General features: G+C 46.6%; 1 protein-coding gene across 4 annotated transcripts in view; it reads right to left on the bottom strand.

Annotated features, from left to right (window-relative positions):
• The window catches only part of NTRK3 (neurotrophic receptor tyrosine kinase 3), a gene marked incomplete at its 5' end in the record, with an annotated part of 209275 nt that overhangs the window by 75664 nt on the left and 110429 nt on the right, over window positions 1-23182 (bottom strand). For all 4 annotated transcript variants that reach the window (XM_080351172.1, XM_080351173.1, XM_080351174.1 and 1 more), the window contains one exon: window positions 20056-20244. In XM_080351172.1, the coding sequence (XP_080207298.1) occupies window positions 20056-20244 (189 nt within the window). The remainder of the gene's footprint in view (window positions 1-20055; window positions 20245-23182) is intronic.

Below are 23182 nucleotides of genomic sequence, written 5' to 3'. Positions count from 1 at the left end.
GAGATTCATCAAACCTTTGGTCGAAGGAATTCCAGTATCCACCGCATTTCTACTGTTGTCACTGTTAATGTGGGCCATATTCATATTAGCCAGGATCACAAGTTTGTTTTCTCTGGAACTCCTTCATGGATGGAGTAGTTCCAAGACGCTAAATGATGTAGCCTGATAGCTCAGGAGGCAGAGCTCCAAGATTCCCCACCAATCCCCCTTAGGAAAAGCCCCAAAGTAGGAAAGAACTTACCAGGGTATAAAATTTAAATTAAAAAAAATAATAATAAAAAAAAATTAAGACCAAGAACAAAACAAAAAGGTGATTTTCAGGTCTGAGATGCCCTGTGATTTGGGTTAAAGCTTCCCTCCCTGTCCAGAGGCACCACTGATGCTTTTCTCCAGACTGCCCAGAGGTGCAGCTATTTAAAGCCACTTGGAGGCCCAACTGTATGATGGAAAGCAGCCAGATCAGTTGGGCCTCTTCGGTTTTGTTTTCATTAGATTGAAGCCAGAGTATGTGAAAGACTCGTAAGAGGACCAGGGAAAGGGGAAGGACTGGGTACACAGCAGTTTCACCCACAACATGCAGAGTTTAGTCTCTGCCTTAGTTAAGTTGTACTGGGTCAGAGAGAAGGTACCTGAGCAAAGAGGATGGCTCATTTTGTCCCTCATAACATCCACCGCTATGCAAATGTGCGTGGCAAAACTCTTGGCATTTATAGGTCAGCTGTGAGAACGAGCTCCAGGAAGTTGTTTCTGAAATGCCCAAGAGTCTGGTGGCCGCTGACATCCCAGGTGTTATCAGGCTATTGCCCTGTCTCTGTCCCTCTGTGTGCTCGCACTGTTAAGTCCAGAAGCCTTCTCCTCTGCAATTCTCACTGCCTGGAAGAGTAACAAGATCTCCTGCCTCCACGAGTCCCCATTTCTCCTGCTTCTGTGCTCCACAAAGCCTGTGGGACCTGGCATGAAAGATCTCATCCCAACAAGTAATAAGTAATACAACCTTTTCATCACTTTGGTTTTCAAATATATTCTTTTGTCAATTTTTAATATTTTTTTTTTTCAAGTCATCCCTCAGAGTGCTGCCAATTTAAGCACTGAGCACAGCGTTACAAGTGCTTCACATTTCCACTTTGCCCGACAGGTATTCTCGTCCCTCTGACACCGCCTCTGTTCCCCAGCTGCTTCAGACAGCAATAGTTACCCTAAGCATTTTACAAAGAGTTATTGAAACCACTGACTAATCTGCCCAGAAATGAACATCCACTGGGAACGAATCTGGTTGGGCTCGTGTTCCTTAATTGCTGATTAATTCCAATTATGGTAGAGCTGATCCACCAGTACCACAGATCATCACATCAAAGAGCCAACCAGCAAAGGAAGCCTCTAAGTTAGAACAGCAACAGCCCTGTTGCAAACTTCTTTTCAGCCAGAAAGTGCTTCATAAACATTAATTTGTTATGCCTTGCTCGTTCCCTGGGGAGGCAGGAGATGTTATATTCGTTATGTAGATGGCAAAACGGTGACATAGAGCAGGACCAGAGTTTCTCCAAGGTCCCTGGAGGAACTCATACAGGCGTGGGCACTCAATAGGGAACAGCCCCAGCTTCCAGACTCCTGTCCTTGCCAGGAGACCTGGGGTCTAGAAGGAGACAGAAGCACTCAGTAAAGCCACAGTGCCAGGATATGAAAGCCAAAGGACACACACACGGTGCATAGGAAAGCACACAGCTGCTGCAGTCTGCACCTGGCGCCTTCCTTGCCCAGGCAGTGTCAACAATGCTCTCCTGCTCAGGAGGAGGCTGGTGGAGGAGCTGATCAAGGCCCAGGATAAATTCTTGCTTGCTCAAGTCTCTTTACTTTGCCATCTGCTCCGACAATACCTTATGTCATCTAGAAAGGCCAGAGCTGCCCTCCAGGAAGCCCAGGAGCAGTACAAGCCCAAGAGCCTCAAGTTGTCGGGAGAAGCATCCTGTGGGGAAATTTGATTTAGTGGAGTTCACAAGCTGAGGATAGAAACCGAGGAGCGTGGGAGATCTCGACAGGCGAGGAGGCACCGAGGAATACAGAGGAGTCGTAAATGGGAACAGGAAGAGCTGAGGGCAAAAACACAGTGAGAACAGCAGGGAGCCTCGAGGAATGAGGTTTTGTTGATTTTTTAGGCTGCTTGGATGCTGTGCTGTCTGGAATTATTGTCCTTTGTCTGTGTTTCTCCAGTGCTTCCACTCTGTTGCTTGTTTGGGAAATGAAGGATGCCACCACAGCTCCTCTTCTCTTAATAATTGCCCCACTTGATGGTTCTCAAAACAAGTTGCCTTCTGAACCAAAATATATCAGAAGAGTGTCATTAATCTTCCCAGGGGAGAGCTCCCAGGTCCAGGCTTTGTTTCAAGACCACATTTTGGTGCCTGCCAGTATGAGGCAAGCTCTAAAACACACGCCCCAGGGCACAGGAGGGCTGTGCTTTCCCCAGGGAAGGGGACAGCAAACAGACAAACACAGGTTTGCACTAGGATCATGCATTGTTCCCTGCTCCCAGGGAACAATGCGGGTACTGCCCACCAAATGAGTGGCAGGTATTCGTGGTGGCTTTCCTTCTGCAGGAGGGGAGAAACGGCTTTGCTCCCACAAAATATACATGAAACACAGCATATTTTTTGCAAGAGAAGACACAAAATCCTGAGAAGAACTCTTGCATCCAGCAAGGCAGAGACAAGGTGAGTGGGGAGCCCCCCAACCATGGAGGGGTGCTGGGAAGGTGGCTGCTGCTGTGCAAGGATATCTTCATGCCACCATGATTTGCAGAGTGAGGAAGGTCTGGCACATCACCGCATGGCAGCAAATCAAGACCTAAGCCCAAAACACATGGCTGTTGTCTATTAGAAGTCTTCATTCAAAGGAGGGAGGAAGGATCAGGATTTCTTTCCTAGAAGCTTTTTCCAGCAAGTGATCTAGCTGTGAATTTTTACTCCAGCAGCCAGCTCCAAGCTTAATGATCTACATGACTGCCAGGCCTTTCTCTGATCCAGTTTCATTTGGGGTCTGAAAATATGTCTCCTCTCCCTCTCATATCAAGTCACCTAAACACACAAGGCATTTAAAGCACTTCAGCCCAATCTTATTTCACACCATATAATTCTGTGCAAGCCTTTGTGTGTCTGCCCCACTTGTGTCACCGGCATGTGCTGATCAAATATCAGTAGAGATGAGGGACAGGGAAAGGGCTGAGCTCCCAGCCTCTGGATGGGGAGACACTGCAACATGGAAACTACCGGGAACACAACCTGTTTTTACTCTGCCAGAGGATTCCATGCTTGAGAAAAAGGGAAACAGCTTTACTTAGAAAATAAGTTATTTCCTCTTATCCATCATCTATCATCAGAAGTCCTGCCTGCCACCACAGGCTAAACATGTCCTCCTCTACGTATGCTGCCCCTTGAAGCAAGAGCTGCCCACACTGGGGCAAAAGCATGCAAAACCATACACTTCTAATATGGCACCTCCACACTTGCACATGCAACTCAATGTACGAGATCACAGTCCACAGCCATAAATTCAACCTCAGTAAAAACCAGCCTACGTGCAGAGCAAACTGAGCTTGAGCGATACCAAAAATCACCAGCAGAAAGCAAAGGAGAGTGTGCACACAACCTGCTGCATGTGGGACACGTGGGATGGCCAGCGGAGAAGCGTGCGAGAGAAAAGCAGAGGGGGATGCTGCAGCACGGAGCACGTGGCCAGGAGCAGAGGAGAGGGCTGCAGAGAGCGTGAGCACACACGTGTGGGGCTGAGAGCATAACGCCGCCGAACGTTTACTCTCACTTTACATTACGGATTTAATGGCTTTTAACAGGAGACTTTGTAAGCGATCAGGAATTGGAACAAAAGGAGCTGGGGGAATAATTATTCTAACCAGGGGAGCTAAAGAACATGGCAAAATCGCATGCTGAGCAATCATGCTAATTAAAGGCACCCAGAAGAATCAGGATAGAAACGCCAAATGGTTTTCACTCTGCTGCCCTCATCCACTAACTGCTTCATCACTCTGACTCCCACCAGCTTTACGAAGGACAGCTCTGGGTGAGTTGGTTTGTAGCAATCAAGTGATGGAGCTAAACAAATGACACAGGGGATGTTGGTCCCCTTTGCAGCGGGACGGAGTGATGCTTGGTCTGCCAGACTGAACAATGGCTGCTTTGCACCAGCAGCCTGGGGGGAACAAATGCCCCCACAGCTGCTGGCTAAGCAGCAATGGTCCAAATACATATCCCAAAAAGCAGAACAACTACCAGCATGAGGCTAAATGTAACCCATAGCCACAACCCTGGTCCTTTTGGGCTGGTCAGCTCTGCTGCATGACTGCCTCTCTGAAATTAGTGATAGTACGTGGCTCAGCACGGTGGTCTATCCTGGTTTAGCTCATGTTTTCAGTGCCACACCAGAGCTCTGGCAGCACCAAACATACTTTTTAGTTGTCTGCATAGCTCTGGTCATCACTGAGTTGGGTCCACTCAGGTTGATCCAGTGGGTAAAGACATCTTCTGTGCAGCAGGCATCATCCTGATCTCCTAGTGCTTAAAATGCCAGTTGGGGTTCATGCCATTTTAGTATCAGAAAAGTAAGAATTAACACTACAACATGAGCAATTTTTCACCCAGAAAATGTGGAGACTAGGAAAATATCCATGTTGTAGGGGAAGGAAATGAACACAGTATTGCTCCAACAGACTAGAGGCTCTACAGACCCAAATAAAAACCTCCCATGCATGTAAAAGCCAAGACAGACTCCTCAAGGGAGTTGACCTGTTGGGGATGCCAGGTTGAGATCCTCCTTGGAAATCGCTGGAATCCAACAGGACATGTAATGCCAAGCCAGATGGGTGCAGAAAACACAATTAACAGGACAAATGACACACAGTGGTGAAATCACATGCTGAGTACAAATAAGTCTTTCTGTCCTTTCCAGCCTCCAGGAGAAGATACACCTTTGATAACTGCTTGGGTGAGATGCAAGTACTTTTCTCTACAGCAGTGCAGATCTGGGTTTTGTTGCAGCAGTTGCCTTCTCTGGCACAGAGAACTGTACATAGGGGAGGTGGGGCAGCAGAAAAGCAAATGCTAACAATTGCCATCAAGAAACAGCTTTTTATTTAAAAAGCAATGGTTTGTTTGTTAATCAACAGGTCCATTAACATGGAGCAAATGTCTCTCTAATGGACCCACAGGATCACAAGCTGAACTATTTGTGTGCGGCATCTTTTGATTGATTCACCCTGAAGATCATCAAGTAAATGAGAGAGGATGTAATATTTCTGCAGGAAACGTTCCACAGTGGTTACATTGATCGCGACACTCAGCCAGCTGCTGTGTGCCAGTCCCTTCTTAAAGAGACTTCATATTTGATTCTCTGATTAAATATTTTGAAACTGAGAACAAATCGGGGACATTGGCTCGACTGGGCCAGGCGCTTGGCCCATGGAGACCTGGTATCCTGCCAAGGAGGATCACACAAGTGGCCGATGTACAACCCGCTCCCTCTGCTTCTGCCCTCGAGCCTCACCATCCCGTTCCCTTGGTCCTTGCCCGGCTGTACTGATCACTGCCACTCCACTGCCTGGCCTCCTCCTACCACCAACTAAATCCTTCACCCAAGCCAAAGGAGCCTGCTTGGTGGCACAACAGGAACACAGATCTGCTGACTCATTTATTCAACTCCTACCTGCATCTAAAGCTGCAAAATCATGGTCTGTTTTGCCTGCCAATGATTCTCTGACTCCTGCTTTGTCACCACAAAGAACCCATTTTAATCCAAAGTGCAGCGAACACCCAACAGAACAGGAGGATGCAGGGCTGAGAGTGCAGAATATCCTGAGAGCAAAGGAAGAAAATTCAAAACCCAGAAGGAAAACAGCAATGAAAAATCTCAGCTGAATAATTTGCCACACCATCAATCCCCGCTGGCAGAGATGGCCTGTGAGCCAGAGCTAAGCCCTTGCTGCAGTCCTCACTTTGCAAAAGCAGGTTCTTTTCCCCACAGAGCAAACACAAGGCTGATATCTCCTTTAAGAGCTGTTGAAAAAACACCGTCTTCTGAACAAGCTCTACAAAAACACAGAGACACTTCCAGTTGATGAGCAAGCCCTGCCACGGCTCACCAAGCTACAGCCCTGGAGATGTCAAAGAGACCAGCAGGGCCAGGAGACCTGGGCTGCTGCCACCACTCCTGAAACCACAGGCTTCTTACACATGCAAATCAGCCACACAAGTAGAGACCAGACCCTCCTTTTCGCCTCTGAGCTACCCATAAATAACAGTGGTATGAGGCAGGTTAAGGGTCTTTGAGGCACATGAAACACAGAGATACAAAGGACCGAGCATCTAATTGGAGACAAAAGGAGAAAGCTAAACACTCACCCCCATCCCATGGGAGACACAGCTAACCCTCCCCTCCAGAGATAAGCTCCATCAAGGGTCCAGCCTGCTGGAATAATGACTCCTTGAGGCAAATCAGAGGTGCCAGCAGCTATAAATGAGTGCCTTTCTCGGCTGTAGCTTCCATCCTTTCTCCCCTTCAGTACCAGCAAGAAAAAAATATAAAAAAATAAAAGAGCCTGCAGGTCCCATTCAGGCTAAACTACATGTGCCATCGCGGCTTCACAACCAGGCAACAAGGTAAGAGCTGCAGGTGTAAGCGTGGCCGTGGATGCTGGGCTCCTGCCCCCATTTCCTTTCTTTTCAAAGAAAATAAAATTGAGTTTGTATCGACTACTGAGAAAACGAGAGAACATTATACAGGACACGACCCCCCGCAATCAAATTAGGTCATTGCAAACACCATAACCACCACAGAATATGTAGCCCTGATAGTGTATAGGATCAAGGAGAATGATTTTATGTAGTAAACATTAAAAGACAATGGGAAAATGGATCATATCAGGACATCAGGCATAACTAGAGTGTGAGATAAGTTTGGAGCAGCAGAAACAAGCAGCACCCCTGTCTCAGGGCTTCCCTCTCATGCCCTTCCTGTGTTCCCGGTCAAATTGGCTTACCACTTCTCAGACCTGGTCACTAAAAACATGGCAAGTGCCTCAGCCCTGCTCATTAAAAACATGGCAAGTGCCGGGAAATATCTTTGCTAGTTCCTGCACAGCTTCCTCGCTTTTCCTCCCCAGCACCCTGATGCTTCCAAAAAGGTAAAGCCATTATTTGCAGAGCAGGTTTCCAGCCATGGCCCTCACTGCGTCAGCAAAATGCCCAACAGCAACACACTTAAGGTGCTGATTTCAGGAGTGCTGAGATCTGTTTAGATAGGGGACTTAACGTCCTACTTTTGCTGTAAGTCACCACTTCTGCGTCTATATATACATTGCACACAGATCATCAGAAAATAAAAACCAAAAAAGCATAGTCCAGCTGTGCGGACCTTGGTCATTGTGGTTTGGCACTCAGCTCTGCTCCCACCCCACATCTCTCAAACATCCCTTGTCTGTGCCCTGTTTCACAGTTTAACCCTGTCCCAGCTCTCTGATCCCCTCTCCTGAGGGCTCAGTCTCCCATAGGAAAGTCCTCATCACTCAGGTGCTGAGCAATCGTCAGCAGAGAGAACTCCACAAAGCTGCTTTGACCCAAAGACCCACTACGAGATGGGAGGGATGTCTCTGGCACCCAATATGCACCCAATATATTCATCCTGCTACATGGAGGAAGGAGGACACAAACCTTCATAAACCCAATGATTTACATAGCAGTCTGTGGCAGTGGTTTCCCCAACTGCGTAATGAGTACATTAAGTTTCGCTAAGCTGATTCTCCAGAGACGAAGAGACAGAAAAGAATAATCGAAACAAACTGTGATAGAGTTTTTGATTAAGCAGCTGATGATCAATAAAAGTTATCTGCAGGGCAGAGAGTGTTAATGAGCTACCATTCCTGTAGCAAAGAAACACCTGAGCCCACAGAGGTCAGCAAGACCTGCTCCTCCAAGACTGACAACGTGAGAACACGGGCTACTGAGTCCACGGGTCTCCCCTGCCTTTGTTCCTGTTAAAAGACCAATGGTGGAAAAAGGAAAGAAATAACCATAGAAGAGGAACACAGCTAGAAAGAGAGGAATGGAAAACATTCACAGCCTGATTCAAGGCTTGAGATGTTATGTTTGGGGGAAAAAAATAAATTGAAAAGGTATTCATAACTTTCTCAGACAGCTCCATTAAATTAAAGAGGCCTTAGGGCTCTGCAGCTACAGCAGAAAGCAAGGACCACCCAGCCGGGCTACCAGTCCTCTGCAAATATGATACAAGGCACAAAATGACCCACCGCACATCCCACAAGTACCATCCTGTTATCCCTTTCCCCACAGTGACACAATTGCAAAGAAGTATTAGGTGTTAAATCTCAATAATTATTAATATCTTAAATTAACCCCTAAAGATTCTAAGGCATTAAAAGGTGGACTTTATAGAGAATTCCTCATAATAATGTAGCCACCTGTTTAATAGCAAGGCTGCAGAAGGTTTTCAGAGAGCAAGTGGAAAGGAGGGCTTCAAATTAAAGCTACAGAGAAGAGACCAGACTCACAACAGCAGAGACATAGAATATCATTGCCTCTGCTTGAATTTAGCTATTTTACCATAACTAATTATTTTAGTCTTCCAGAAATGTCCGGAGAACTGTTAGTGACCACAGGGAGCTGCGAAAATCTTTGTATTACATTTCCTCCCCAAGTTGTCTCCTCTGACAGCCCAGCCCAGCCTGCCTACAAAAGGGATTTCTTTTCCCAAAACTCACTTAGCCTTCTCATCCTTGGAGGGTCTAGGGAAAGCTGAGAAAAAAAAATAAATCAGCAGACAGGATACTCTTTCTGGAGTGTCCCAAAAGGAACAGAGGGGATGAACAGCATATTAGAATTTCTCTCCCAATTTCTCAAATTCTCACGGAACTGGGGTTTGCAATTGCTCTCTGCAGAGACCGCGTCAAGACAGATCATTAATACTACTTGACACTGAGGATCTCTTGTATTAAAAAAGCACTGCAATTACTTAGTTCAAATCTCTATATTATTTGTAAGATCTATATCTATCATGGATATAGTATTTACGCTGCTATGGGGAAATGTAATAAATAAGGCAATAAGCGCTTCCTTCCTCCAGGTCAATATGCAAGTCTACATCTTGGAGCGCGGCGCTTTCCTTGGGCAGCAAGGCTCGTATCCCAGGATCCTCATTCAATTCCTTCAGCCAGGAAATAAAGCCAAGGTAAAAAATAACTGCTCTTCCTCTGAGCCCAGCACTTGGGCTCCAACCAACACCAACTCCAACCAAGTGGGCCAGGAGGCAATGCCGAGGTGGAATGGGGTCGGCAGAGCTCCTAGGAGGCCTGCAAGGAAAGGTCTCTTCAGAATTAGTTGAAAGAGCAAAGCATAAACATGATAGTGTGTAGCATGGCCCCCATGAAGGTGGAAAGAGAGAATTTGATCTAACCTTTCTGACAAGGAGCAGGAAAAGCTCAGAATTTCTGTTTTGTGGGATCATGATATACAGCTGATAGCTCCAAAACTTGTTTGCCCATCTAAACTCCTGACTCCAAAAGACTGGCTGGAAAAGGACTTCAGGTCTTCACTCATAAATACACAACATGGTCCAGTGGGCTGAACATGGGCCAGACCTTTATCTGTCACCAACCTGGTGTGACCTTGAGGAAACTGATGTCTTTCCAGCTACCTCTCCTCATACATAAAATGGAGATGAAGATGCTTGGCAGTCCCTTGATGAGCTGTAAGGAGAAATGCCTCTTTCTAGGAAATAGTGAAGGTACAAGATGCCAGGTTACTTCACCTCATTAAGAAGAGGATAAAAATATATCCCATCCCTCGAATACTCAGCTGCGTGCTGTGCTCTCAATAAGGTTTTCCTGACATTTGAGCTTTGCTAGGATCTGGCATGAGAACAGGACAGTTCCACCCCATCCCATCTCTGGAATTTGCCCAGGACTTATTTTTAACACAACCCTCACTGTGAACATTTGTGATGGGATTTGTACAACTTCATGTTGATCTCTGACTCTGAGCAAGGCTCACCCCATCTGTGTCGATCACCTGGACCATCGAGAGAACAGACAGCACTATCTCCCTCATCCTGAACAAGGCATCTAACATGGGGCAGACCCAAAGCATCCTATCTCCTTCCTCGTGTAGGAAGGAAGCCTTGGACAGACACCTCAGATGGAGCTTCATCTGCTGCATGGTGGTAACTAACTTGTCCTAGAGCATGAGACACATCAAACAGAGCCCTAAGATAGGCTTTAAAATAAACTTTTAAAATCATGGAGCCTTTTGCCAAGTTTTTTATTTATTTTGGTCTTGGATTGTGAGCAATAGCATAGAGCAGAAGCTGTAGCCCATCCAAGAGAAGACCTGAAGATTGGGCTGCAACGTTCTAGTGTATCAAGACCTCAGGTATTGCTTGAAGCATGAGGTCCTTTGTTTTGGTATACACCTGATGGCCATCATCTCCACTTGCTCAATGCTCCACATCAATTACATTGCAGAGATGTAAAATGACTGATATTTTTAATACAAAGGGTCTGTCTTTTATTTAGTAGCTGGCAACAGTCCCTGCAGTCCAGGATGGATGCATTATAAATCAACTGCATTTCTAACCATTAAAAATTCATCCAATTCATAATGTAGGACGCCTGTAATTTCCTTATTAGTGTTGAGTGTGAAGGATTTTTCTTTCTCCTCCCTTGGTTTTACTTCACTTCTTTGCTTTCCCAAAGATCTTGCTCATCTGAGGATTAGCTCAGCTTAATCCTGCAAGAGGGAGGTAGATGGGTGGGAAAGGCTGGGGGAAGGGAAACAAAGTCGGAAGTAATTTTGTTCCAGTGTTTTCTTCTAATTGAAGATTTGCCATATATACTTAGGAGACCTAGCTGCTTTGTCTCCTAGTCACACTTATGGGAGACAGGGAAACTGCTTGTCCTGAATTTCAGAGATGATTGTAGGGAAAAAAATAATTAAATAGATCCCTTTTTCCTCACAAAGGGAAAAAAAGGAGGTATGGTGGCTGGCAGTGAAGGATGATGTAAAGCCTCTTAAAATGTACTAGCAATAAAACAACAGGTACCCAAACATTGTAAAATACTACATTTCAAGTAGATCCAACATATATATTTGATACATCTAAATACAGAAAAATAGGTAGGCACGGTAACCTTCAGACTCAGTGCTCCGATTCATAGAGGGGGAAAAAAAAGGTTAGTAGGGCTGTAAGAAAGGTGTGACATTTTTGCAGACTCACAACTGTGGTAGAGAGATGCAGGTACTGCCGCAATGTCAGCAACAAATAGGAACGTGGAACGAACATTAGGAAAAGCTGGGTATACATGAACGTAAGTTATCTCTTAGTTCGAGTACTGCATCCTGTATTGACCACGCTTAGCTGCAGACAGCAGGACACCCCGATCGTTGATGTGGTACATACAGAAATTTTCACGCCTTCACTGAGTCGTTATTTGCTCCTGTCTTTTAAGCAGATTTATCTAGGTAGGGCCAAGGAGAAGGGGCCCGAAAAACAGATTCAAGCAGGGTTCAGCATCAGGTAACTTGCAGTCTGTTTAGGAATGAGTGTGCAGGAATCTAAAAATGGATTATGCAATAAACTCTGCCTTAATGGGAGACAAGCCTGGGCATTGAGAGCAATCCTTACATGCTGTGAATCCAATGTGCTTTTCACCTTGAGACACTTGCATACAAATCTTACATCAGCTACACATGGAAATGGGTTTGCTGAATTCTCAGCCCAGTCTGTTCACTACAGTAAATGACGCCAAGTTCAACAAGGTTAGTACTTTACGCTTAACAGCGGTGCGAGACAGCTGCTTCAGTCAAAGCTTCAGGACTGCACCGGTAAATTTGCACTCCTATTAGCAGCAGCATCTTCCTCCATCCCACCAGCCCAACTGATGGTGAACCTCACGTGCCTGTTCACACCCACGACTGATGAGAGCAAGACAGCCAGAAGGATGCTGAGGCAGACTGGAAATGTTCAGCAACTAAAAATGACAATTTCTGTCTTATTGTTATATTATGTATGAAGCTGAGAGCTGTGCTGCCAGGAGGCACAAGCCATCCCTGCCTGCACACAACACCTCGCAGAGCCAGACACCATGCTATGCTGGGAAACCAAAACCCACTTTGTCATGAGAAGCTCTTGAGGCAGAATACCTTTTTACAAGGGTCTTTCCCCAGTTTTCAGGACTGAAAGGGGTATTTGGGGCTATCTAGCCTAAAAGCAGCACTCAATATAGGTTTTTATTTTTTTAACCTTTACTGATGTACAGCTTCTCTACTAGATCCCGAGCTGTACTTCTTGTCCCACAGTGCACTGCTACTAATAATGTTCCTGCTGCATGTGTGCTCATGCAAAACCACTCCAACTCCTAAACAATACCAGCTATCTTTAATTAGGAATCATAATTTAACCAGACAATGAACAAACAACGAGAACCTGCGATCTTCTAACCAGAGACACAGCTCCTGTCTGACCATGATGAATCCCCATACGCTTTCTGAGCGCTTGATTTTAAACCTGAAAACCATCCTGATTAGATTAGAAAGTCACAACACAATGTCTGTGCAGACTGTGAGCTCCTGGTGCCTTGAGGGGTACCCCATGGGTACAGACCCCTTGTCCCAGGAACGCAGAGCTACTCCAGCCTGCAGGTACGTCCCAACAGTCAAGCATCATAAGCCACAGTAAACTCATTAGAAGGCACAACAAATATTTAACTGATGACCAAAAGAAATCAGTACGACAACTCTAGCCACACACACATACAGACACCAGCTATTTTTAAAGCAACCCACAGCAAAATTCACACAATCAATGAACCCTTAGGAGACTACTCTTGAATCCACAACATAACCTGGGCATCAGGGCTGCCCGAGTCTGCAGTAGCCTCACGTCATGCACCCTGTTGCTATCTCTTGTCTTGTAGGGCTGAAGCCCTGGGAACGAGGAGTACTGGCTGATGAACAGAGCCCTCCTTCCTTTGGCATGGACCCATCTTTCAGATTTAAGAGCACTGTGGGGTCAAGAGCACTACAACCGCAACTGTAGAGAAGCACCAATATCTGAACACATGGCAAATTATGTAGGGAATGAAAACACGCTTTATCCCCATTTCATCCCACTCCTTTTCTCTCCCTGTGTTATGGCTAGTCTTGACTCATGCCAGACCACAGGTGAGAAACACCCTCATGCTGCCAAGCCCTGAACACTCACTAGAAACTGGAAATGCAACTATCTTTGATGGCTTCAGGCAATCCCTGGCAGGGGAACTGCCCAGCCAGGAGCATCATGGCATCCCTGGCTTTGCTAAGGAAAGACGGAGCTGGGAGGGTGCTCAGCAGAAGTCCACATGTGCTTCAGCAGCTTCAGTCGCGAGGCGGAGATGATTGGGTGATCGGTGTCACCATGCAGGAAGCTGTGCCATGGTGAACGATGGAGAACTGATTCAGCAAGGGTTTTATTATATGTCCAACCCACAGTGCACAGGTGAGCGAGTGGGGACCATGTACCCACATATCCAGGCTGGTGTGGGGGCCAGGGGATGCTGCAAAAGCAATGAGAGGGTGCATGAACCCCTACATAAGCAGGGGGCTGGATGCAAGTCTGAGTATCAGGAGTGCACATATACATCCTCCATGAGATGGTGCATGTCTTGGGAAGTCTGGTCCAGCCTATTTGACATGGGGACGATGCTGCCAGGCAGCACAAGCAGTCTGCTGTGCTAGAGCCTCTCCAAATCCAGGAGGAAACCAGCTCAGGACCTTCCATCATCTGGCTTGTTAAGTGTTTGACAGTTTACACATCACAGGCTCACTTTCTGAAATCACCCCAGGTGAGCCAATGCTGCTCGCTGCCTTCACAGACACCAGGATTAAAGGGTCCATCCAGAGATGTTTTCGGGCCAGAGAAGGCAGAGTTTTGCATGAGAAAGCACCACCCTGTCCACTTGCTGTCTGTATCCAGGAGTATTTCCACCACCGGGACGGTCCCTGGAAGCAGGTCAATGTTATAGCCCAAAGCCATGTTCTCCTTGAGTTAAAGGTTTCTCTTCCTAATGGATCCGTGCCCGATGTGTCATCACCCAGTACCAGCTGTGCTGCCAGCATCATTGCCTGCACCAGGGCTGGAATCTTCTCAGGCCACTTTGATCTTGGGTGTTGCTACAAATATTTTTGGTAAACACACACAAAAGTAGCAGAGATGGAATCTAAAGCCCAATCACAGCTGCAGCAGGTAAGCAGCTCGTGTTCAAACCAAGTTGCTGTGCACACTGCACCCAGAGCATGGCAGAGCTGTGCTGCTGGCAACAGGCAGAGACACATTTCCCACCTTCCCATGCTGCTTTTCTTTCTCTGGATACAGCCATACAGACACCACCTGCAGAGATGGCAGTGGGGCAAGGTATATGCAATAAACTCTGTCAGCCTTTCCAAGACAGCCTGAAAAACTCCCATTTCTGTAGCACCATCCTGATAAGAAGGTCTGAAGATTGACTTGCTGAGTATGAGGTTGCAACTCAAAAGTACAGGTGGGATGGGCATTCGTCCTCTGCAAATGCAGGTTGGACTTCTGAGTTTCAGAAAATGAGTAGATTTCTTCCATTTGCTCTTTTGGAGCTGGATGAAACGTTGCAGAGCATAAAATAGCCACAAGTGAGAAAAAAACAGCTGAGAGGGCTGGGAAGAGCTGAGCAGGTTGGATCAAATCCCACTGGCCATGGGATCTCCTGTTAGTCAGATGTTGCAGCCTGAGCAAGGGGACGAGAAGGCGATGCTGGGCACAGGAGAAGTTCATTCCTGCCCCAGGAGGGGTGACAGAAGCAGTAACTGTTGTTGCTCACACTTTTCTCCAGGTACCTGTAACATCTGCTCTGGAAGCAGCCAGCCAGAGCCTGTGGAGTTTCTTCAACATCCAAACTTTTTGCAGGACATTCATACCAGAGCACTTGGAGCACAGAGTAGTTTCTATGAGAGGCAATCACAAACCAGAAGAAAGAGAAATTTGGAGGCAGAAGGTCATTGCGGGGACCTCCAATGCCTTCTACCTGCTAGCAGCTGAGCATTTAGGTCAGGGCTTTTCCACAGACCCAAGCCAGAAACCCAAGTTTTGCTAGTACGAATAAGGAGACACAGAAAAAGTAGCAAAACACATGTCAATGAATATGCAGCTACTTGTGGGTCATCATTAAATCCTCAGAGTGTCTTATATGGGCTGATTGAGAAGGACAAGACCATAAGACAGTGAGAAGCCCCAGTGCAGAAGAGTCTCAACCCACAAATGCCTACTTCGGAGAATGGGCATTGAGTCCTGCTGGAGAAGAGCCTGGAGTTTTCATGTGAAAGGAGGGCAGAGGAAAAGAGAAGTCTGGAGGAATGGAAGGAGAAGCAGAGACTGGTAGGAGGGACTGAGACCTCTGTAGCTCAGCCCCAGGCTGGGCACTGGGCAGCAGAGTGTTGCTGTCACTTCACACTGTGCTCCACATTTATATTGCATGAAAACAATAATTAAGAAATCCTCTTATCCCTGAGGATAGAAAAAAAGGGGAGGAAAGTTTCTCTTTTCCATTACCAACAGGTTCAGTTTTCTTTTTTAGCAGCATTTATGGCTTTATTTTCATGTTGTTGTTTTGGCAAAAATGGGAACATGAAGTGACCAAAAATAGAAATGCTGCATACTTTTTAGCTTCCCATGCCCAGGATGAACAAAACACTCTAGGCAAACAAAAACAAAAAAACAAATTATAGCGGCAACGGTAAACATCCTTTCCATTTTTGTTTTCAAGCCCTATTAGAAGCAGGCATAAGGAAAACTATTTGTTTAAAAAATATGATTTTTGAAATGACCACAATGTTCCTTTTAAACTGCACAGCAATAGAAGATAAAGGCAGGGTGTTGAGTGAAAGAGTGCTGATGGCGCTTTTATTGTGTGATTTGCCTTGTTTTTTTTCCAAAGTACTTCTTTTTAGCCGATTACCATGTATTTACAGTTAGTGTAATTATATCTAATTACTTAATTAGCATGAATACATGTAATTACTAACTTCGACTATGTAATTATGTCAGGGCAGCCTGTAATAAATGAGGTTGAAAAAAAACGCTCATTAGGACTCTACGGAAGGATGGCTGATCCACCCGTGTGGAGAACACATCCCAGTCCTGGAAAACACAGCCAGCGCTGGTCGTGTCGGGCAACGACCCTCACCAAAAATCAAACCACTTGTCCCAAAATTCTGGCTTCACAGCACTGGTGGGACCTGAGCATCCACTGCTGGGAGGCAGACAGGGACCTGTAAAAGATCTGCCCCCTGGATGCATTTTCTCCATTGAGGTTTGGATCTTTTTCTCTGACTGTTGTAATTCTTGAGATCAGCTTTTTGGTCGGACAAGAAATACAAGGAAACGGAACAACTCCAAGATTGTGCTGTGACATTTGAGTAAAGCTTGAGAGATTATATCCAGGAACTAATCTCCATCTGATGCATTGTGCTGATAATAAATTACTTCTATTAAAGTAAAACAATCTTCCAAAATGTTTCTTCTGAAACATTACCAGTCTTTCACCACAAAAAACCTCCAGCTACTCATAATTACCCATTTTGCAAATTTGAATCCTGAACATCAGGAGATGGAGCTAAGGTTACAAGTTGCTGTTACTGCCAAGAAGCATGTATATGAAAATTATGCCCTACTAGCAGCCTCATGAACTTATTTCAAGCTGATGCTCCTTGTTTTTCTACTCTCAGAAGTGATCTGTTGTAATGAGTTGACTTTGCCTGCCCAGAAGCATTGATAGCCATTTTCTGGACACAAACGAGGGTTGATCATGTTTTCCTTTACTAAAACCAGAAGTGGAAGCTATGTGGTCCTACACCCTATCTCCTCTTCACATATTCTGTCCAAAGTGCTTGCTCCACAAGTCCCGTTCTCCTCTCATCTGTTTATTTCCAAATATAGAGAGCTGCAAACTCACCACAACCTGTCGCTCCCCCTGCTGACATCTACCAAGAAGATATGCCACTTGGTTTCTCTTCCATGTGAAAAAGATGGGGAGAAAAAGACTATTTTAGCTTATTCTTCTGAAATTAGTTTATGGTTGGAGTGTCCCCATTGTCAAGGTCTTTGTTTAACCCTTCAGGTAAAGCTGAGGTTGGCTGGAAGAAGGACTCATTGCAAACTCCAGTGCTGTTCATTGTGCCATGGAGTTACAGCATAAAGACACGGGGAACGTCTTATCAAAGACTCGGTGCTTCATCACGAGAAAACAAGGCGATGCAGTTTCTTCCATGGCTCTTTGAGTAGCCCTCAGATGGGAAGGGGAAGAGGACCCTGAGCCAAACTTGACCCTCCTGCACAAAGAGACAACTGCACAAATCCCAGTGAGTCACAGCTGAGAGCTGGCTACTGCGCCCTTCATCCCATCCATGGGAGCACAGCACATCTCCAAGGAGGAGCACATCCCTGTCTCCTCAAGGACATATTACTGAGAAGAGTCCACAGGACAGCATTGCACAGCGGGAGTGAGAGGGGCTGCAGCTCTGTGGGCAGGGAGCTGCTCTCCATATTTTAGCTGCAATTCCATTATGCAGAGCTAAGTGGCTGGGAATAAACATCTGTCATCCCTGCGTGATAAGCGATGTTCGCTAGTATAGAGGGTGACAGAAATCTATATCACATCAATGTACTATTAATACTGCATTAAGCATATAGAGTTTGCTCTCCTCATTGCAGCACGGTAATGGGTATCGGCACGTCCTCAACCCGTACAACGTCGAAGAGCACAGGGATGCTCGCAGGAGGGAGGAAGGAGAAAAGCTTCATCATAAAGAGACAAATTGCTTGCTGAAGATGTTGCTCTAGCAACATCTTAGTGCAAAGGAGAGATGCTGGTGCCAGGGAGCACCTTCGCTCACAGCAGGACAGCAGCTCTGTGGGAGGTGGGTGACAGGAGGGAGGTGACAGCTGGCATCAGTACAGGCTCAACTGGGCATCAAGGTACTCCCTGGCTCAGAGGAGTTGTCCTCTCTACAAGTGACAGCAAATGAAGTGTTTGTGCCCAAGATCTGCACAGGGGGAAAGAAAAACCCTCTGGCATGACAGCCATGGGGAGAACAGGAACAACAAATATTCTCCAGATCAAACAGCAAAAGCTCCCCAAAGCACGGTTAATTTAAAAGGCGAATTATAAAACTTTCCAGCCTCAAGCAAAGCCACCAGTGAAGTCAGAAGTTTTGTCCAAGTAAAGTCTTGGGGACTAAAATACAAAACACATGATAAATACAAACCTCCCTGAGGTCTCAGAGCCTGGGTTTTGCTCTGTGAATGACAAGCAAATTTAAAAAATACAAGGGCTTTCAGCCCACTAGCATCCAGCTGAGGTTTGCCTCTTGTTCGCACCCAAGGGCAGTGCCCATGTGTGGGGTTTGGTTTCAGCCCCTTCCAGCCCTGGGAAACCTGGAGCTCAAAGGTGGCAATTTGCTGTGGATTTCCAAGTGTGGCAGTTATCACTAGCGCTGCATTTCTCCCCCATGGCACCTTCCATGGAAGAAGTGGCTCCAGATGCCACCCCCAAGAATCTCTATGAACTCTTCAGATCCTAACCAAATAGTTCTGTGAAATTCCTGAGGCCAAGTCCTGATGTGAGTGACTTCTCCCCAGCTCTGACAAGCCTCACAGGGCAAACACTTAGGGCAAAATTTTGAGGTTTAAGCTCTGCTATTGCACAGCTGCAATGGCACCCGTGTATTGAAATGGTCGGCGCATGGAGAAATTACAGAGAGCACAGGAGGGAAAGGAAAAAGATAAAGTGGGGGAGCCCCCCCTCACAAGCCATCAGAGTTTGTAAATCATTTTGAGATGAGGTGCTATACGAAATGTAAAATATATAATTAACGGCACAGAAAAAACACGCTACATTCAGCTTCTCCACTCCTGCCTAATCACCGCCCTCCTCCTCCCCTCTCTCTACAAACAGACCCAATTCAGCACATTAAAATGAAAATCAAAGGAAAGCTGTGTGGCATTCATTGGGTACACCCCATCGCTCCAGCAAGCGAAGCGCAGTGACAAAGGGCTGCCCCGGGGACACCTCCACAAGAGCAGTGGCTGCAGCTCCCCATCCTGACAGGAGGAGCAGTGGCTGGGGACCAGCACTGCCCAGCACTTAATGCTGAATAAATTCCTGAAGGTTGGGAGATCCATCTCCTCCCTGTTTCCAGGGCTGAATTATGTCTCCTGCTCTCAGGAGTTAGCAGCGGCCAAGGCGAGAGCAGAGGTGACTCCATTGCGGTGCTCCCTGCATCCTTTTACCCAATGCTTTTTTCTTTTATGCTCAGAATTTAAGAATGCAAAATGAAGAGAACCACTTGATCACCACCTGCTAGCCTAACAAGCACAGTTCACAACCAAGGTTTATACAGAGAAGCTGCAAAAGCTTTACAGAAGCCAATGAAAACAAAGCAACCAGCATCTAAGCCTCCTGTTCTTCATCTCCACGCATCTGTCCCATCTATGGCCACATGTCCTGAGCTTCTCCCTGGCCCAGCAGGGAGCCAAGGAGGCAGCTCTATGGCTGGGAAACTGCTGGAGGAGGAAGGGGAGGCAGGTCCTTTCCCCAGCCAGGCAGGGGTCACTTCCATCCCCACGTTCCCGGGTGGCTCTTGCCCACACCCAGGACCTCACGCTCAGAGGTAGAGCCAGGCTTTGAATGGCATTTTCAGGCAAGCAGGGGAGGTGACTGGCGGGTGGCGGAGGGAGGGTGAAGGGAGGTGAAGGTGAGGGTGGAAAATCTTCTCTGGAAGCACCTACATGTATGTTGTGATTTCTGAGACCTGAGATTCACTTTGGTTTCTGGACCATACCAAGACCCACTCTCCTCAAAAACCTCTTTCTCTTCTTCCTCATCCTCTTAACCTCTTCCTCCTCGCCCTCCTTCCCCCGTCCCCCCAACCCATCCCCTGGTCCTCGCAGGGGGCTCCGCTCAGATCGGGCACTCACACGTGTCTGGCTTGTGGCAGTTGTGACCTTGTCGGAAGTACTGAGGGTTCTCGATGACAGGAATGCGGGTCATGCCGATCACCACCGTGTCCGGGCCAGCGTCCAGGGATGAGGGCGTCGTGATGCCGTGGTTGATGTGATGGAGGGGACTGGCTGAATCCTCCTCTCCGCTGATCACTGCCACAGGACCTGTAAACACCATGGACATCTATCAGGCACAACAGGGAAAAAGGAACCCACAAGACCTGCTGACCAGGTGGGTATGGATTCCTGCAGTGGGTCACCACCAGCCTCTGTATGGGATGCCTGTCTTGACACCTCTCGCAGTTGGCCCATCCCCAGGCAGCTCACACAGCAGGGAAGACTCTCCTGGTTTTGGGGTACCAGGCTGACAATCCTGCAGGGGTTAAAGTAGCTACAGATGACACCACAGCAGAGGTGAGTCCTGCAAAGTCCTCTCTTAGGGCTGCCACAAGACAGATCAGTTGCTGTGGCGCCTGTATGCCCTGGCATCATGAACTTGGCAGAATACATAAGCAACTTAGACTGAAGAAACATCACAGTCAAAGTTCTATTTCACCTCAAAACCATTTGCCTTCCGAATACATGTCACCCATCTTGTCTCCCATTGTTTAGTTTCACCTGAGCACACACACAGTGCCCTTTGCTTGGGCTGATACCTGCAGAGACCTTCCTACTCCCCAAGCATCTCAGCATCCACCAGCACTCCAGCTAGACACTGCCCTCCTGGGCCAGTCCACATGTGTTCCTCAAGTCCCACAGCAACCGCTTACACATCCTTGTCTACACCCACGGAGCAGACCCCCAAAACACCAGCATGACCAAATGCACCAACATGCATCTCCCTCCTGCAGACGGCCAGTCAGCAACCCAGCTCCAGCTCCTTCAGCCTCCCGTGCCTGTCATGACTCATTACACCCAAGTGTCTACACTCAAGGGCATCACTGCTCTAATCTTACTCTAACCAATGACAAGCTTGTTCCCATAGGTAAAAATCAAATGAGGAAGGAAAGAGCACCCATACCTGAGAGCCAAGACCTGTTTCCCACATGGAGCTACTTCACAAAGTTCATATTTACCCTGGTTTTGGCTTATGCTTTATTTTATTTTTAGACCTCCTAACTTCAGCCTTTGCTATCAGCTGCTAAGGCTGGAAAACCTCAGGGGACATCAGGCCTTAATACATTATTCCCCACTTCCATCTGTTTTCATCCAACCTGCAAACCAATGTCACAAACATCTCCATCATGAGGTGAAACCCTCTAATCCATGCTGCAGCTTTTCATGGTGTGTAAACACAGGATGCTGAGGAGTTAGGCAATATGGGGACCATGCTGCAACCTTTCACAAGGACCTCCCTTACCTATTCACATGGGCAGAAAAAACATACTCAGCTAGAGATTCTCTCCTTTTCTCCTGTCTGAATGCTACCAGGGGCTACCAGAAGCCCAAGGAAAAATGAGCAGAGATGCTGCATTAAGGCTTCAACCCTATTCAGAGAAACCTGTCTTTTACCTATGTTGCATAGAAAATGCCTCTATTTCTAATTGCACAATTACTATATTATGTATTGCTAGTAACAAAGAGGGGAGTCTTCAAGCCATTTTACTCTCCAGAGCTCCTGGGAGGACAGGGCAAACACTGGCTCTGTGCAGTCCTTCTGCCTGCATTAATCTAGTCTAAAAGCTGTTCATTTTTTGGAGCTTCAAGTATTGTTTTGTCTTCCAAGCAGGATGTAATAAAGTTATTGTGTAATTAGCAGAGTCCTGGCAGCTGTGACAGGTGTTTTAGTCACAAGGAAAAAAGTCTCTCCCTTTATTGTGAATTCCTTCTGGCAGGTTCTTGCTTTTTATGTTACTCCCCGGACCCACGTGACTTCCAGCTTTTGAGACATAAAGGCCAAATTCAGCTCTTGCTGCAAGATGCCTCTGTTGGGACTACGCACGCTGTATTTCTCCAAACACAAAAAGCAAACAGGCAATTTTAGTTTGAATTACTTTTGTTCTTTCACGTTGTCTAGTCCTTGCATGCAAACCAGAAGGGCTGGGTTTTGCACAGTGCGCATGTCCCTTTGGTCTTACCCTGAGCCACTGGCTGGTCTTGCTGTGCTGGGAAGGGGAGAACTCTGCATTTCAAGATGCAGTTCACAAAACAAGCCATAAAAATATCAGCTGGTATAGACTAGTGTAAATAATTTGAGGAGAGACCATAAAGGTCTCACTTGCAGTGGAGTAGTGGGAGAGGCTATTGAGGGCTTATTGCTTTCCCCAAGCAAACAAGGTGGTGCTTCAAAGGAAGGTACCTAATCAGACAGTGGGACATGAAAGGCCCCTCTAGTGAATGATATGAAGGAAGTCTTTGTTGTCCTTTCCTTTGAGAGCAGAAATCACACTTTCGTGACAAGGAGCAAAAAAAGATCTCTTCTACAACATTGGTGCTGGAAGAAGATGGTTGGTTTCATAACCAGCCATGGAACATGCACCAGGCTAGCACAGACCCTGCTGGGGACGTAGCTCTCGGGGGCCCACAAAGCCCTACCAGCAGGTAACCCTCGCTGTCTCTGCTGGCACAGCATCTCATTTTTAGGGAACAAAGACCACGACAGTGTCCCTCTGGCACAAAGAGGTTAGGACATGGCTACCTCTAAACGAGTAGGGCACAATCAAAGAGATCAGGCACTTGTGAGACTAAGAACCACCAGCATCTAGTACCCCATGTTCTGATGGCAATTTCCTCGACAATAAACAGATCCAGAATCTGATCTTCTTAACACTCCACAGGTTTGTTCCTACAACTCATTTCTTAGAAGAACTAGTTATCACTAATTTCATTCCCCAAACCTGTCCAAGGTCTATGAGGTAGGAGGTAACTGCGTCTCAGCCAATTCACAATTTCACTTCTGTTCTCCAGAAAACACTGGGTCCTGTAAATGGACTCAGTCTCTTAGTCATCCAGCTCAAGTCGATGCTTCCAGGTTTGGACATTTACAAGATCTGATGAGCCTCAAAACCCTTAGAGCAGAACTCTGATGCTCCATCATCATCTCAATCCCTTTCCATTAATGTAAAAGTTGCAAAACCCAAGAACTGCCAAGGCAGCTGCAGCC

This window comes from Nesoenas mayeri (assembly GCF_963082525.1).
Source record: "Nesoenas mayeri genome assembly, chromosome: 11".
In the NCBI taxonomy this organism is placed as follows: Eukaryota; Metazoa; Chordata; class Aves; order Columbiformes; family Columbidae; genus Nesoenas; species Nesoenas mayeri.
This window is presented reverse-complemented; position numbering and strand designations above follow the sequence as displayed.